The following is a 13,706-nucleotide window of genomic DNA, read 5'->3' as shown; positions in this document are numbered from 1 at the left end:
GTAAGTTGGATTTCAACTGTTTCAAAGTCTTTTGCTTGTGTTGTTAGTTAGACCAATGGTTCCCTGGGGTCCCCAGATGTTTTTGGCCTTCAACTCCCAGAAATCCTAAAAGCTGGTAAACTGGCTGGGATTTCTGGGAGTTGTAGGCCAAAAACATCTGGGGACCCCAGGTTGAGAACCACTGTGTTAGACCAAAGTCATCAGCATATATAAAGCTGGATGATGAAATGTTGGAGAGGTCTCTTCTCTCTCCTGTGCCTTGCATTTCTAGTCTCCAGTGTTGTTTTTACCTTCCTCCTCACAAGTCTTGCCTCTACACCTACAATCTCTTAGCCTTAATTAATTTGGTGTCCTCCAGTCATACGCTCAATGATTTAATTAGCTGCTTACCTTGAAAACAATAGCACTTAAACCTCCTCAGGTGTAGAGGTGGAATTGTGAAACTGAGTGGATTCGTTTTTTATTAGATCCTGATGTGAAATGGACTGGATTCGCAATCAGGCATTCAAAGGCGAAATGGATGGGATTTACAGCCTGGTCCACCATCATTATCATGTTTCCTCAGAAGGAAGTTTCGCTGAAGTCCTCTTGCCCTGTCCTGCAGGCACACTCACGTGTTTTATTTTAAATGCACCCCTATATGCAACTAAACATTGCTTCAAGCACTATATGTGCATGCCGTTCTGACGCTGTGAAAGTGGCTGTGAGTGTTGACCATTTTAAAATACCAATGCCATGACTAGTGAGAAGATATCAAACGTAGGGTTGCTGTGAGTCTTCTGGGCTGTATGGCCATGCTCCGGAAGCATTCTCTCCTGACGTTTCACCCACATGTATGGCAAGCATCCTCAAAGGTTGTGAAGTCTGTTGGAAACGAGGCAAGTGGGGCTTATATATCTGTGGAATAATGTCCAGGGCGGGAGAAAGAACTATTTTCTGCTTGAGGCAAGTGTGAATGTCACCATTGGCCACCTTGAATATTTATTATTATTTATTTATTTACTACATTTATATACCGCTTTTCTCCCCCTGAGGGAACTCAAAGCTGTTTCCGACACCATAAAGGCAAAATTCAATGCTGTATATACATGTGAAAACCAAAACATAATAGCTAGACAAAACATATAACTATAAATTACAAACATAACCATATTAAAACATAAAACATAATATCTATCTATATCTGTATATATAATAAAGAAGAGTGTTTGTTTGTATCGGACAGAGGAAATGCGGCGGGAGGAATATGTGGCAGCGTTTTGATTGGCCAGCCTGAAAGTTCCAACATTCGGATTGGCTGCCGCAGTGGTGCTATTTGCATATGGTCTCTGATTGGCCAGCTTCAAGAGGAGCCCCTGGTGGAGAAAAGAGTTCATGGAAGAAACGGGGACATGAGAAGGAAATTTGCATATGGTCTCTGATTGGCCAGCCTCAAACCCAACATTCCGAGATGAGAAAGAGAGGAAAGGAAAGGCCGGGGGCTGGGTCAGAACACTCCCAATACAGACCGAAATAGGCACACAGAGCCCCCATCACCCACTCTACATCCTACTGCAGTTTGGAGGAGGATGAACCATGGATGATGGGACTTGCAGTACCACCACTCACATTCTGAGACCGCTGCTAACCTTATCCAATGACTGATCAGGACCAAACTTCCCACATAGACCTCTCATGCCTCACTTTACATCCTGGTGTGGTTTGGCTGGGGATGGACCTTGGATTATGGGACTTGCAGTACCTTTGCTCAATTCTTGAGACCACTGCAACCCTCATGCAATTACCAATAAAGACCAAACTTGGCACACTGAGTCTCCATGACACACTCTACATCCTGGGGCGGTTTGGGGGAGGATGCACCATGGACGATGGGACTTGCAATACCTGCACTCCCTTCCTGAGACCATTACAACTGCCAACAGTGATGGATCAGGATCACAATTCGCACAGAGAGCCCACATGACCCACTCTACATCCTGGTGCAGTTTGGAAAAATATGGAAATGGATGATGGGACTTGAAGTCACTTCACTCACTTCCTGAGACCACTGAGACCCTCGCTAATGACGGATCAAGACCAAACTTGGCACACAGAGTCCCCATGACCCACTCTACATCCTGGTGCACGTTTGAGGAGGACAGACCATGGATGATGGGACTTCAAGTACCTCCACTCCCTTCCCAAGACTGCTGCAACAGTCATCTAATGTCCAATCAAGACCAAACTTGGCACACAGAACACCCATGACCCACTCTACATCCTGATACTGTTTGGAGGTGGGTTGACCATGGATGATAGGACTTGCAGTACCTTTACTCACTTACTGAAACCACTGTGACCCTAATCCAATGACCGATAAAGACCAAACTTAGCACACAGAGCCCCCATGACCCACTCTGCATCCTGCTGCAGCTTGAAGGAGGATGGACTTTGGATGATGGGACTTGCAGTACCTTCACTCACTTACTGAAACCACTGCCACCCTCACCCAATGACTGATAAAAACCAAAGTTGGCACACAGAGCCCCCATGACCCACTCTATATCCTGCTGCTGTTTGGAGGAGGGTGGACCATGGATGATGGGACTTCAAGTACCTTCACTCACTTCCTGAAAACAATGCAACCCTCATCCAATGACCAATAAAGACCAAACTTGGCATACTGAACCGCCATTACCCACTTTCTCTAATAACCCGGGCAGCGCCGGGTCCCCAAGCTAGTATATAATAAAGAAGAGTGTTTGTATGGGAAGGACAGAGGTGCGGAGGGCGGAAGGGGTATGTGCCAGCGTTCTGATTGGCTGCCGCTGTGGTGCTATTTGCATATGGTCTCTGATTGGCCAGCTTCAAGAGGAGCCCCTGGTGGAGAAGAGGGTTCATGGCAGAAACGGGCATGACAGAAGGAAATTTGCATATGGTCTCTGATTGGCCAGCCTCAAATGCAAGATTCCGAGATGAGAAAGAGAGGAAAGGAAAGGCCGGGGGCTGGGTCACAACACTCCCAATACAGACCGAAATAGGCACACAGAGACCCCATCACCCCCTCTACATCCTACTGCAGTTTGGAGGACTATGAACCATGGATGATGGGACTTGCAGTACCACCACTCACATTCTGAGACCGCTGTTAACCTTATCCAATGACTGATCAGGACCAAACTTCGCACAGAGACCTCTCATGACCCACTTTACGTCCTGGTGTGGTTTGGCTGGGGATGGACCGTGGATTATGGGACTTGCAGTACCATTGCTCATTCTTCAGACCACTGCAACCCTCATCCAATTACCAATAAATACCAAACTTGGCACACTGAGTCTCCATGACGCACTCTACATCGAGGTGCAGTTTGAAGGAGGATGCACCATGGACGATGGGACTTGCAATACCTGCACTCCCTTCCTAAGACCATTATAACTGCCAACGATGATGGATCAGGACCACAATTTACACAGAGAGCCTGCATAACTCACTCTACATCCTGGTGCGGTTTGGAAGAATTTGACAATGGATGATGGGACTTGCAGTCACTTCGCTCACTTCCTGAGACCACTGAGACCCTCGCCAATGACTCATGAAGACGAAACTTGGCACATGGAGCTTCAGTGACCCACTCTACATCCTGGAGCAGTTTGGAGGACGACAGACCATGGATGATGGGACTTCAAGTACCTCCACTACCCAAGACTGCTGCAAAATTCATCTAATGACCAATCAAGACCAAAGTTGGCACACAGAGCCCCCATGACCCACTCTACATCCTGCTGCAGTTTTGGAGAAGGGTGGACCATGGATGATGGAACTTCCAGTACCTTCACTCACATTCTGAGACCTCTGCAAACCTCATCCAATGACGGATCAACACCAAACTTGGCACATAGACCTCTCATGACCCACTTTACGTCCTGGTGTTGTTTGGAAAACTTTGGAGATGGATGATGGGACTTGCAGTACCTTTGCTCACTTCCTGAGACCACTGAGACCCTCGCCAATGACTAATCAAGACTAAACTTGGCACATGGAGCTCCAATGACCCACTTTACATCCTGCTGCAGTTTGGAGGAGGACAGACCACGGATGATGGGACTTCAAGTACCTCCACTCCCTTCCAAAGATTGCTGCAACCCTCTTCTAATGACCAATCAAGACCACACTTGGCACACAGAGCCCCCATGATCCACTCTACATCCTGCTGCAGTTTGAAAGGGGATGGACTTTGGATGATGGGACTTGCAGTACCTTCACTCACTTACTGACACCACTGCCACCCTCATCTAATGACTGATAAAGACCAAACTTGGCACACAGAGCCCCCATGACCCACTCTATATCCTGCTGCTGTTTGTAGGAGGATGGCCCATGGATGATGGGACTTCAAGTACCTTCACTCACTTCCTGAAAATAATGCAGCCGTTATCCAAAGACCAATAAAGACCAAACTTGGCATACAGAACCGCCATTACCCACTTTCTCTAATAACCCGGGCAACGCCGGGTCCCCAAGCTAGTTTAGACATAAAAATTAAAACATCGATAATACAATATTTATTTAGAACTTTTAAATCCCATTCTTCTCTACCTCCATGGAGGGAGCCAGAACGGCTAACAGCAAAATTCAGTGCTATACAAAAAATAATGTTATAAATATCATAAAACACGTAGGACCTTGGTGGAAACTATAGTAATAGTAATAATAATAATAATAATAATAATAATAATAATGATACTTTATTTATATTCCACTCTTTTCCCCATGGGAAGTCAGAGCAGATTACAGTATAAACAGATACCGGCAATCATTCAAATGCCTTGTATTGTCGAAGGCTTTCATGGCCGGAATCACTGGATAGTTGTATGTTTTGGGGTGGATGGCGTTGAGGTGGTCCAGGAACTTGTTTAGTTCTTCTCCTCCATGGCTCTGAATGGTGAAGGTATCATCCATATATCTGAACCATATAGTGGGCTTTTTGTTGCTGTTTCCAAGGCTTGTTTTTCAAAGTGTTCCATGTAGAAATTTGCTATGGTTGGCTTGAGAGGGCCCCCCATAGCTACTCCATCTTTCTGTTCATAGAATTCATTGTCCCACTGAAAGTAGCTAGTGGTGAGGCAATGGTGAAACAGAGTTGTGATGTCTTCTGGGAACTTCTGGTCGATTAGAGTGATGGTGTCTGCTACTGGGATCATGGTAAATAGACACACCACATCAAAGCTGACCAGTTTGTCATTGGTATTTAGCTTGAGGGTTAGGGTTAGGGTTTTTTCTTCTTCTTATAATGCTATGAGTCATAGAAACACAAACAAAGGCAGAGGCTTCTCCTTTCATTCCCGGCTGTTGAGGGAATGCTCATCGCTGGCTTGGAGGTGCTGTTCTCCATTTCCAAGCCTAGTAGCTTGCGTTGTCACCTCCTGGTCATGTGACTGGCATGACAACTTGGATTGTCTTAGGTACTGCTTTGGCAGGAAAGGCATATTTATCTACTCATATTTGCATGTTTTCGAACTGCTAGGTCGACTGGAGCTGGGCTATCAGCAGGAACTCATCTTATGCCGCAGATTTGAACTGCTGACCTTCAAGTCAGCAGTTCAGCAGCATATGGCTTTAACCGAGGTCTTGGGAGAGAGGTCCTGACTTTATCGCTTCTTTGTTTCCGTTCCAGATCTTCAGCCAGTCACTTACTGTGAGCCCGCCTTCTGGTGCTCCATATCATACTATGAGCTTAACCAGAGAGTCGGGGAGACCTTCCATGCGTCCCAGCCTTCAATGACTGTGGACGGCTTCACCGACCCATCCAATTCAGAGCGCTTCTGCCTGGGCCTGCTGTCCAACGTCAACCGAAATGCTGCCGTAGAGCTCACCCGCCGACACATCGGTAACATTCCTTAGGAGCATCCCTTGTCTTTGTCTTTTGCAGCTCTGTTGCTTTGGTGAAGCATCGACTGGCTGGGGGCTTATGGGCAATTGGTGTTCATAGAGGTCGCATGTACAGGTTGAGTCTGTTAACCACATTCTTGCTCGTAACTTGGGGACTGCCTGTATTTGCCTATCTATCATGAATTATCTTAAAGAGGGGACCAAAATCTGAACATGGAACTCATTTCCATATACACGGAGCCTGAAGAAACGAAAGGCTGTTTCAAAGTGCTTTGTTGTTCTTTTGTTTACCTGAAATCACTCCGTGTAACTTTAATTACACCGCAGACGCTCAGGCTTTATTACCTGCATTGCAGCCCTTCATGCATGCTTGTTTTCTAACTCTGTTTCTTCTCATTAGCCCTTCTGATTAGTTAATTCTTGCCCACAGGCAAAAGACCAAGACTGGGTCTACTCTAAAGCTCAGTTTCTCAGGAGCTGCCCACACAAATTGCTCTGATCTTGGCGACTGTCTATTTTGGAAAGGTCTCCTTTGCTGAACCCACAGAGACTTCATCACTCAAAGTCAGAAGTAGTTTGCTGGGCATCTTTCTGGAGGACTTTAATATATATTCCTGCATGGTGGTTGTTCTGATCCCTTCCAAGTCCATGTCTTGGTATTTCCAGTTTCCTGTCCATGCATCCTTTGCCACATCGGCCGTCTTGTCCTAATACTTCCGTCCCCCTTTCCCAGGGAGAGGTGTGAGGCTATACTACATTGGCGGAGAGGTATTTGCTGAGTGCCTGAGCGACAGTGCCATCTTCGTCCAGTCCCCCAATTGCAACCAGCGCTACGGATGGCATCCGGCTACCGTCTGCAAGATCCCGCCAGGTAACTCGACTTGGCTTCCTGCTTTCTATGCCCTGTCAGCCCTTTTTCCTCTTGAGGTAAACCCCGTAATAAGCGTTGGGGACTTATCTACAATGCACAACGATATCACTTCAATCCCACTTTTAACTATCTTGGCTGCATCCTATGGAATCCGGGGATATCTAGTTTGGTAGAGGCACTAAAGCTCCAAGGAGAAACCATTCCACAACAAGGGGGACAATGGAGAGAAGGCCCTGCTCTCACACCCCTCCTTTGTGACCACAACCCTTCCATCTGACCTCGGTCCTTCAGTAGGTATCGATGGGGAGGACTGCTCCTTTGAACATCAGGCCCCAAGTCTATTTGGATGTGATTGGTGGGTAGGACCCTGTTCTGCAAAACTGCCATCAGTCCCCTACCCAATGTGGGTCATTTCCCTTTGTGGTGAAAAGGGCAGAAGTGTGTATTTCCAATGACCCCTGGGTTGTGGGTTTTCATATCTTCCACAGGATGTAACCTGAAGATCTTCAACAACCAGGAATTTGCTGCTCTCTTGGCCCAGTCTGTGAATCAGGGTTTCGAGGCTGTCTACCAGCTGACGCGCATGTGCACCATCCGGATGAGCTTTGTCAAGGGCTGGGGTGCGGAATACAGGTCAGAGAAGAGGAAGTTACACAATGGGAGGGAAGCCTGGCTTTCTCCTTCCTTCCTTCCTTCCATTTTCCTTTATTCCTTCCCTTCTCCTCCCCCTCCTTCCTTCTTTCTTCCTTCCCTTCTCCCTCTCTTCCTTTCCTTTCTTTTGTTTCTTCCCTTCTCCCTCCATCTTCCTTCCTTCCTTCCATCCATCCGTCTTCTTTCCTTTCTAACTTCCATCTATCTATCTATCTATCTATCTATCTATCTATCTATCCATTCATATTTCCTTCCTTCCACTCATCTTCTCTTTCTTCTGTCCTTCCTCTCTCCAAATTTCCTTTTTCCCTCCCACTTTCCTTTCATCCTTCTTCCTTCCTTCCTTTCTCCTTTCCTTCCTTCCTTTCTTCCTTCCCTCCTTCCTTCCATCCATCCATCTTTCATTTTCATCCACCCATCCATCTTCCTTCCTTTCCCTCCTTGCTTCCTTCCTTCCCTCCCTCCCTCCTTTCCATCCATCCTCCCTTCTTCCTCTCCTCCCTCCTTTCTTCCATTCACCATCTTCCCTTTCTTCTGCCCTCCTTCTCTCCACATGCCCTTCCTTCCATCTTTTCTTCTCCCCTCCCTTCCCTTTTTCGAGCAGCTGGCTCTGGAGCCCGTCCCCAGCATCGAGCAGAGCTCTCCGGTTACCTCTGGGCCACTTCTCCAGATGTCTGGAGTCCATCTTGTTTTGAAATCAGCTCCCTGCCTGCTGGGGCGGCTTTTCAGTCTTGGCTGAAGTCCTACGGTTCATAATGGGATCCAGATGAGCAAGTCGTACGGGGTGGGGAGGGCCTGGCTCGAGACCCAGCCCAGAGCAGAGCACTGGTTTGTGCTTTTGGCCTTGGCCTGCGAGAGAGCAAACGTCAGGGCCATGAGGCTGCTGTGTCCAGAGGTCTCTTGCCAGCGCAAAAGCTCTAAGACGCTCCTCTGCCATTTTCCAACTCTTTGAGTTGAGGTCTGCATTGTGCTTTTTAAAAAAAGTTGTTTTGGGGGTTGTGCAATGGTTGGCTTTTTTCTGGATGTGGTGGCTCTCCTGGAAGATGGCAGGGCAACCAAAATGAAAGGTTGTGGTTCTTAGGGACCTTTAAGAAACGTAGCTGCCAACCCTTATTCTCATCTGAAGTGTATGTGTGTGTGTGTGTTTGAACTGTGTATTCTTGAAAGCCTCAGTTTTAGAGGTACCCTGCAGTATTGAACACTTTTTGCATCTGGTTCCTGGTTGTCTCCAAACAGTGCCAGTCTACTGAACGGTTGTCTCCAAACAGTGCCAGTCTTCTGAACAGGCAATGACTTAGGCTACAGAATTTCCTTTGAAAAGCTTGGAAAAGCAGCCCATTCCATTGGCCAAAGTGGGACAAATCTGTGCGCTTTGGCACGCTCGTCATCCTTTTCTTTCTCTCCTTTTCCTTTCCAGGCGGCAGACGGTCACCAGCACTCCTTGCTGGATTGAGCTCCACTTGAACGGCCCGCTGCAGTGGCTGGACAAGGTCCTCACGCAGATGGGCTCCCCGAGCATCCGCTGCTCCAGCGTCTCTTAGGCAGGAAAAAGCTGCGGCATGGAAGCCAAGACTCAGAAATCTCTGGCTTGGAACAAACTACATCAGTCCCTTACCTGAGAGCATATTTTTTTCTCCACTCGTCTGTCTGAAAAACTGGTGGCCATGAAAAAGAGAACATTGGGGTTGTGTCCTTTCCAGCTCAGCTCTCCATGGTGACTGTTCCTTCCTTTCAGTCGAAAATAAACCCAGTCGGAGACATCTTGCATGTGAGATCAAGGCACTTCACCCAAACTCTGGATGCATTAGAGGAAATGCTTTGATTTTTTTGCTGTGTCGTGTTGGGGAATTCTGTTGCCGCCATATTAGTCGCTGTCTGCAGCAGTTTTAGGAGGGGAGAGTCCATGTTTTGGGTTTTCTCCTCTTCCCCACTTGGATGGAGGACATCCTCCTGGAACTGCTTGTCAGGAAGGATCCATCACCCCTTGTCAACATTCCCATCATAAGCATTGACCTCCTGGGATCGTTTCTGTTCAACCTTGAGCAGGAAAGCTCTTGGAAATAACATCTGACTGGAAGAGATCCAGAGGCTGTCTTGCAGCAGAGACAGCTTTAAGTTGTCATTGCAGTGACTTCAAGGTGGTACCTCATGCCACACCTCATGCCCACATTGGGGCAATTTTTCCCTCTTCTGGAAATGATTCAAGAAAGGGAGACCTTGCTGCTTCCTCCAGAGACCTTTGCGGCATTTGCTAGCTTTCATGGTCCTCCTTGCATTGTTTTCATCCATTCCTGGATCAACCGTATGACGTGCCAGATTCCCTGACAGCTAAAGATGGCCTTGAAGGGGGCAGATTTCTTTTGGAGATGACGTTCCACAAAGAGAAAAGCAAAACACTCCTGTTCCAATGATTGTCTTGCCTTCAATGTTTTTTTCTCTTCTGGAAATGGTTCAGGAAAGGGAGATCTTGCTGCTTCCTCCAAAGGCTTTTGTGGCATATGCTAGCCTTCCATTGTTTTCATCCACTCCTGGATCATCTGCATAATGGGCCAGATCCCCTGAGAGCTAAAGGTGGCTTTGGAGGTTCCAGATTTCATTGGGAGATAAGGTTCCACAAAGAGAAAAGCAAAACACTCATGTTCCAATGATTGCCTTGCCTGAGTTCGGCCAGGAAGCGTGGATGGGATTTGGAGATCTGCAGGCAGCTCGAGTCTCCTGTTTCATGCAGTTTTCAAGAGCACAGATTCCTCCAACCCGCCCTGCCCTTCTTCTTTTGCTATTTCGGTTCAACCAGTCTCTTTGGCAGGACACCTGAGAGTGTCGCTGGCTCTTTATGTCCAGACTTTGAAAAAATAGTTTTGGAAGTCCTAAAAGGCTGCATGCCTGAGATGGTTCCAGTGAGAAAACCATTTGGGACACCTTGTGGCCATTGTAGGAGGACTCAAGAGAGTACTGAAAATTCAACCATGGAATTTAGGGCTTCATCTTCACCCGTTATATTTGCAACCTGGAGTCGGGGGGATTCCAGACATTCATTTAAAAAGTGCTTTTCAAAATGCCATACCTATTTTGGGCCACGGAGAGTGTCTTTACATTTCAGGCAAATGTTTGAAACAAGTCCATAGCTCCAACTTTGAAAGGACCAGTTGCCAAAAATTCAAAAATTAGGATTGTATGAATTCATGTGAAAAGGGGTGCCTTCATGGACACCTAGAAAAATAAAAAGGGCCCCATGCACTCATTTGAATTGCTAGAGAAGAGCCATCACCTCTGTGGGATGGAAACTTTCAGACATTGTGTTGAGGCAGTAGGTTTGCTTTGGTTGCAGTTCGCTTTTTGCCTATCGAATGGGGCTGGTTCTTGCAAGCCTTGGGAAATTATACAGGTGTGTTTGTAAAAGGAGAAAGCCATCCCCCCCCCCCCCGATAAATATTTTTGCTCATTTAAGGAGGAGAACATTATTTTTCTGTATTTTCTTAAGGGGTTGTGCCAAGAACACTCTGTCCTTTGCGTGTCTGTTTGAGTCACGTAGATCTTGTATTCGCCTGTGACAAAATAGTTTTGCTTGATGTTTAGAATCAAATAACATGCCCCCTCCCCAATTGCTTTGGAACTGCAACTCCCAGCATGCTTAGCCACTCACACTGCTAGATAGTGCTGCTGGAAGTTGTAGTTCACCATCATCTAGGGCAGTGTTTCTCAACCTGGGGGTTGGGAACCCAGGGGAGTCACCGGGGGGTGTCAACAGGATCACCAAAGACCATCAGAAAACACCAGGTCCAAAACACCGGGAGGGCCCAAGTTTGCCCAAGCCTGGTCTAAAGCATCCAGTATTCATTGTTTGTCAAAACTTTGCAGATACAGGGTACAACCTAGAAAAAAAAATATTTAAGTGCACTTAAGACATTCCTCTTGGCTGCACCTATACATTGTGCCTTGCCCCAGAGAGCAGCTGAGGAGACGCGCAAAGAGAGGCCTTGTTTGAAAGGTTGAAAAACATCATCCTCCATGAGAGATAGTTGGATCAAATAAGCACAAGAGTGCTGCCCACACGATAATCTCAAGGCACTGCCTTGACTCTTCCCCATTTTGGCTTACCTTCCCTTTTAGTTTGTATCAATGCAAATGCACAGCTATTTCCTCAAATAGAAGTGAACTCTTTGCAGGCCGTTTGTGGCCCCAGGTTCCTGAGTTGAGTCTCCCATCTTTAAAAACACCATTATTTCCTTGAGGGACTGGCATAAAGCACTTGAGCCTTGCTGGTTGACGGTCTTGTCGCTTTCGTGCGCTGCGTTCCAACTCTAAAAAGAGAAGCCTTTGAGTAAGCAACGTGAAATCAAGTACATGTCCTTTTCTTCTTCGAATATGTTCTTGGACTGAGCCACTGGCTCACGGGAAACTGCCCGATATTGCATTCATGTGCAATGTGGCCCGTTCTGTCTACAAGACAACAAACACGACGCAGCTTTCAAACTTGTACAGAACTTTTTTTTATGTAGCACCAATGGGTTTGTACGCGTTATCCATACTGGAATCTTTTAGCTGGCCTCCTTTGGCGACCGGGAAAGGACTACCGGGCTTTTGAGGCATACGTACCTCTTATACGGCTGCTGGCGGACGTACTCAGGTGGCCTTGACCAACCATCTCTCTCTTTTTTAATGTTGTTAATAGCAAAACTTAATCTCTGTGTTGTTGTTTTCATTAATGTATTGAAGAAAGCTGCAGAATGCATTATCCTTACTATTATTATTTTTACTACTATTATTTGCAGAGTTTAAGGCCTGTGCTTTCAAACTTAATCGGTAGCAATAAGTTGCAAAAGGAATGGGAAAATTATGTCTTGAGGCCAGCAAGACACTCAAATGGGACAGTTGTGAGAAGATAGGAATGTGGTCTCGTTGAAAGGCTGCAGCGAAAATGTGGCCAGTTTCTGTCAGGAGAGAGGTTGGGGTTGCAAGAAGGACCCGAATGGCTCGACTCAAGAGATTTCCCACTACATCCAACTACTACTAAGATTATCTCTAGGGTAGAGAGAAATGAAATAGCCCCTTTTATATCAAGTAGCAAATTTCAATCTGCATGGGTGAAACATTTAATAGAGTCTTCTCGACTTCCTTAGTTACACAATGCCTTTTGTTAATAAGAGGAAATATTTGAAATTCTGTCTGCAAAAATATGTTTTCTGGGGGATTTGAAGATTCAATCTTGAAAACACACACACTACGGACAAAGCTGGATTTGGACGGCACCGAACCACAAACGCAAGGGAGAGGCAAAGAGGGCCACTCACTCCAATTTCTGCAAAGCCAACAGAAAAGGACTGGATTTTGGGCAGATTTTGTACTATGTCCCTGCAATATTGGAGTTTCAGTGGTTGCCCTCTCCTCTTTTTATCATATTTGATACATACATCACACCTGCTATTGGTGCCGCTATGGAGCATCTCTTATTTCAGATAGGCTTCAGCAAAGACCCTTGGAAGAGATTTTGAAAAGCTGGGTCGCAGAAGTATTCTCTGCATTCTCTTCTGGATGGCCCAGTACTCCATAGTATTCCCAAATGGGTTGATTCTCCTTCCCAAGTCCACTTCTCCTCACTTGGTCATTCATTTCATGCAGCATTCAAGGCTGTCCTATGTTCTTCTGACTCATTTTAAAATGAGGTTAATATTTGGGCTTATGGATTTATTTCTCCAATGTGTTTTTCTTTTTATACCTGAGATTGGTGCATTAATGAACCTTTGCTTGTCCTCTGTGGGTTTTTAGCCCTGCTAAGCTTATTTTTTATTAAAAGCCTATATCATCCATTCCTTATGGGAAAGTGTTTGGTTTTGTTTGTTGCTTGAATGAACTTTTTGTGACATTTTCCCAGGTTTCAAAGGGGTAGGACGACAGGAAGCTGCATTTCAAGCAGACTTTATTTGAGTCATTTATGGGTCACTGAAAAGATACAAGTCCCTTCTGTGAAGTGTCTCAACCACAATCCATAGCAAACCTCTCCCCCAGAAGCCTGTGTCATCAATGGAAATGGGGCAGGAATCTTGCACATCTCTTATGGAATGGAGTAACCAAACAGATTGGACCCAGGTTTGCTCCAAAGAGCAGAAAAGCAAGCTCTCCCTGCTTTCACATTACTCACTGAGATGATGTTTCTGGACCCCAAATCTAACTGGATTCCTTTTGTTTCAAAGGACTTCCACCAACTGGGAACATACTTGCACTAACAGCAGTTGAGGATTCCCTCTCTTCTGGGGAAATGAATCATTTTGGTCTGGCAACTAAAGAAATGTCAGAGACGAAGACAGATCTCTGGGG

The 13,706-nt window shown here is 46.2% G+C and overlaps 1 protein-coding gene across 1 annotated transcript in view; it reads left to right on the top strand.

Annotated features, from left to right (window-relative positions):
• Positions 1-13,205, top strand: part of SMAD3 (SMAD family member 3) — a 74,969-nt gene extending 61,764 nt beyond the window's left edge. The window contains exons 6-9 of the mRNA XM_060755373.2: positions 5,655-5,867; positions 6,603-6,740; positions 7,229-7,373; positions 8,809-13,205. Of these exons, the coding sequence (XP_060611356.1) occupies positions 5,655-5,867; positions 6,603-6,740; positions 7,229-7,373; positions 8,809-8,932 (620 nt within the window). The 3' untranslated portion in view covers positions 8,933-13,205. The remainder of the gene's footprint in view (positions 1-5,654; positions 5,868-6,602; positions 6,741-7,228; positions 7,374-8,808) is intronic.
• Positions 13,206-13,706: the final 501 nt, after the last annotated feature.

Source organism: Anolis sagrei, chromosome 9 (assembly GCF_037176765.1).
Source record: "Anolis sagrei isolate rAnoSag1 chromosome 9, rAnoSag1.mat, whole genome shotgun sequence".
Classification (NCBI taxonomy): Eukaryota; Metazoa; Chordata; class Lepidosauria; order Squamata; family Dactyloidae; genus Anolis; species Anolis sagrei.
This window is presented reverse-complemented; position numbering and strand designations above follow the sequence as displayed.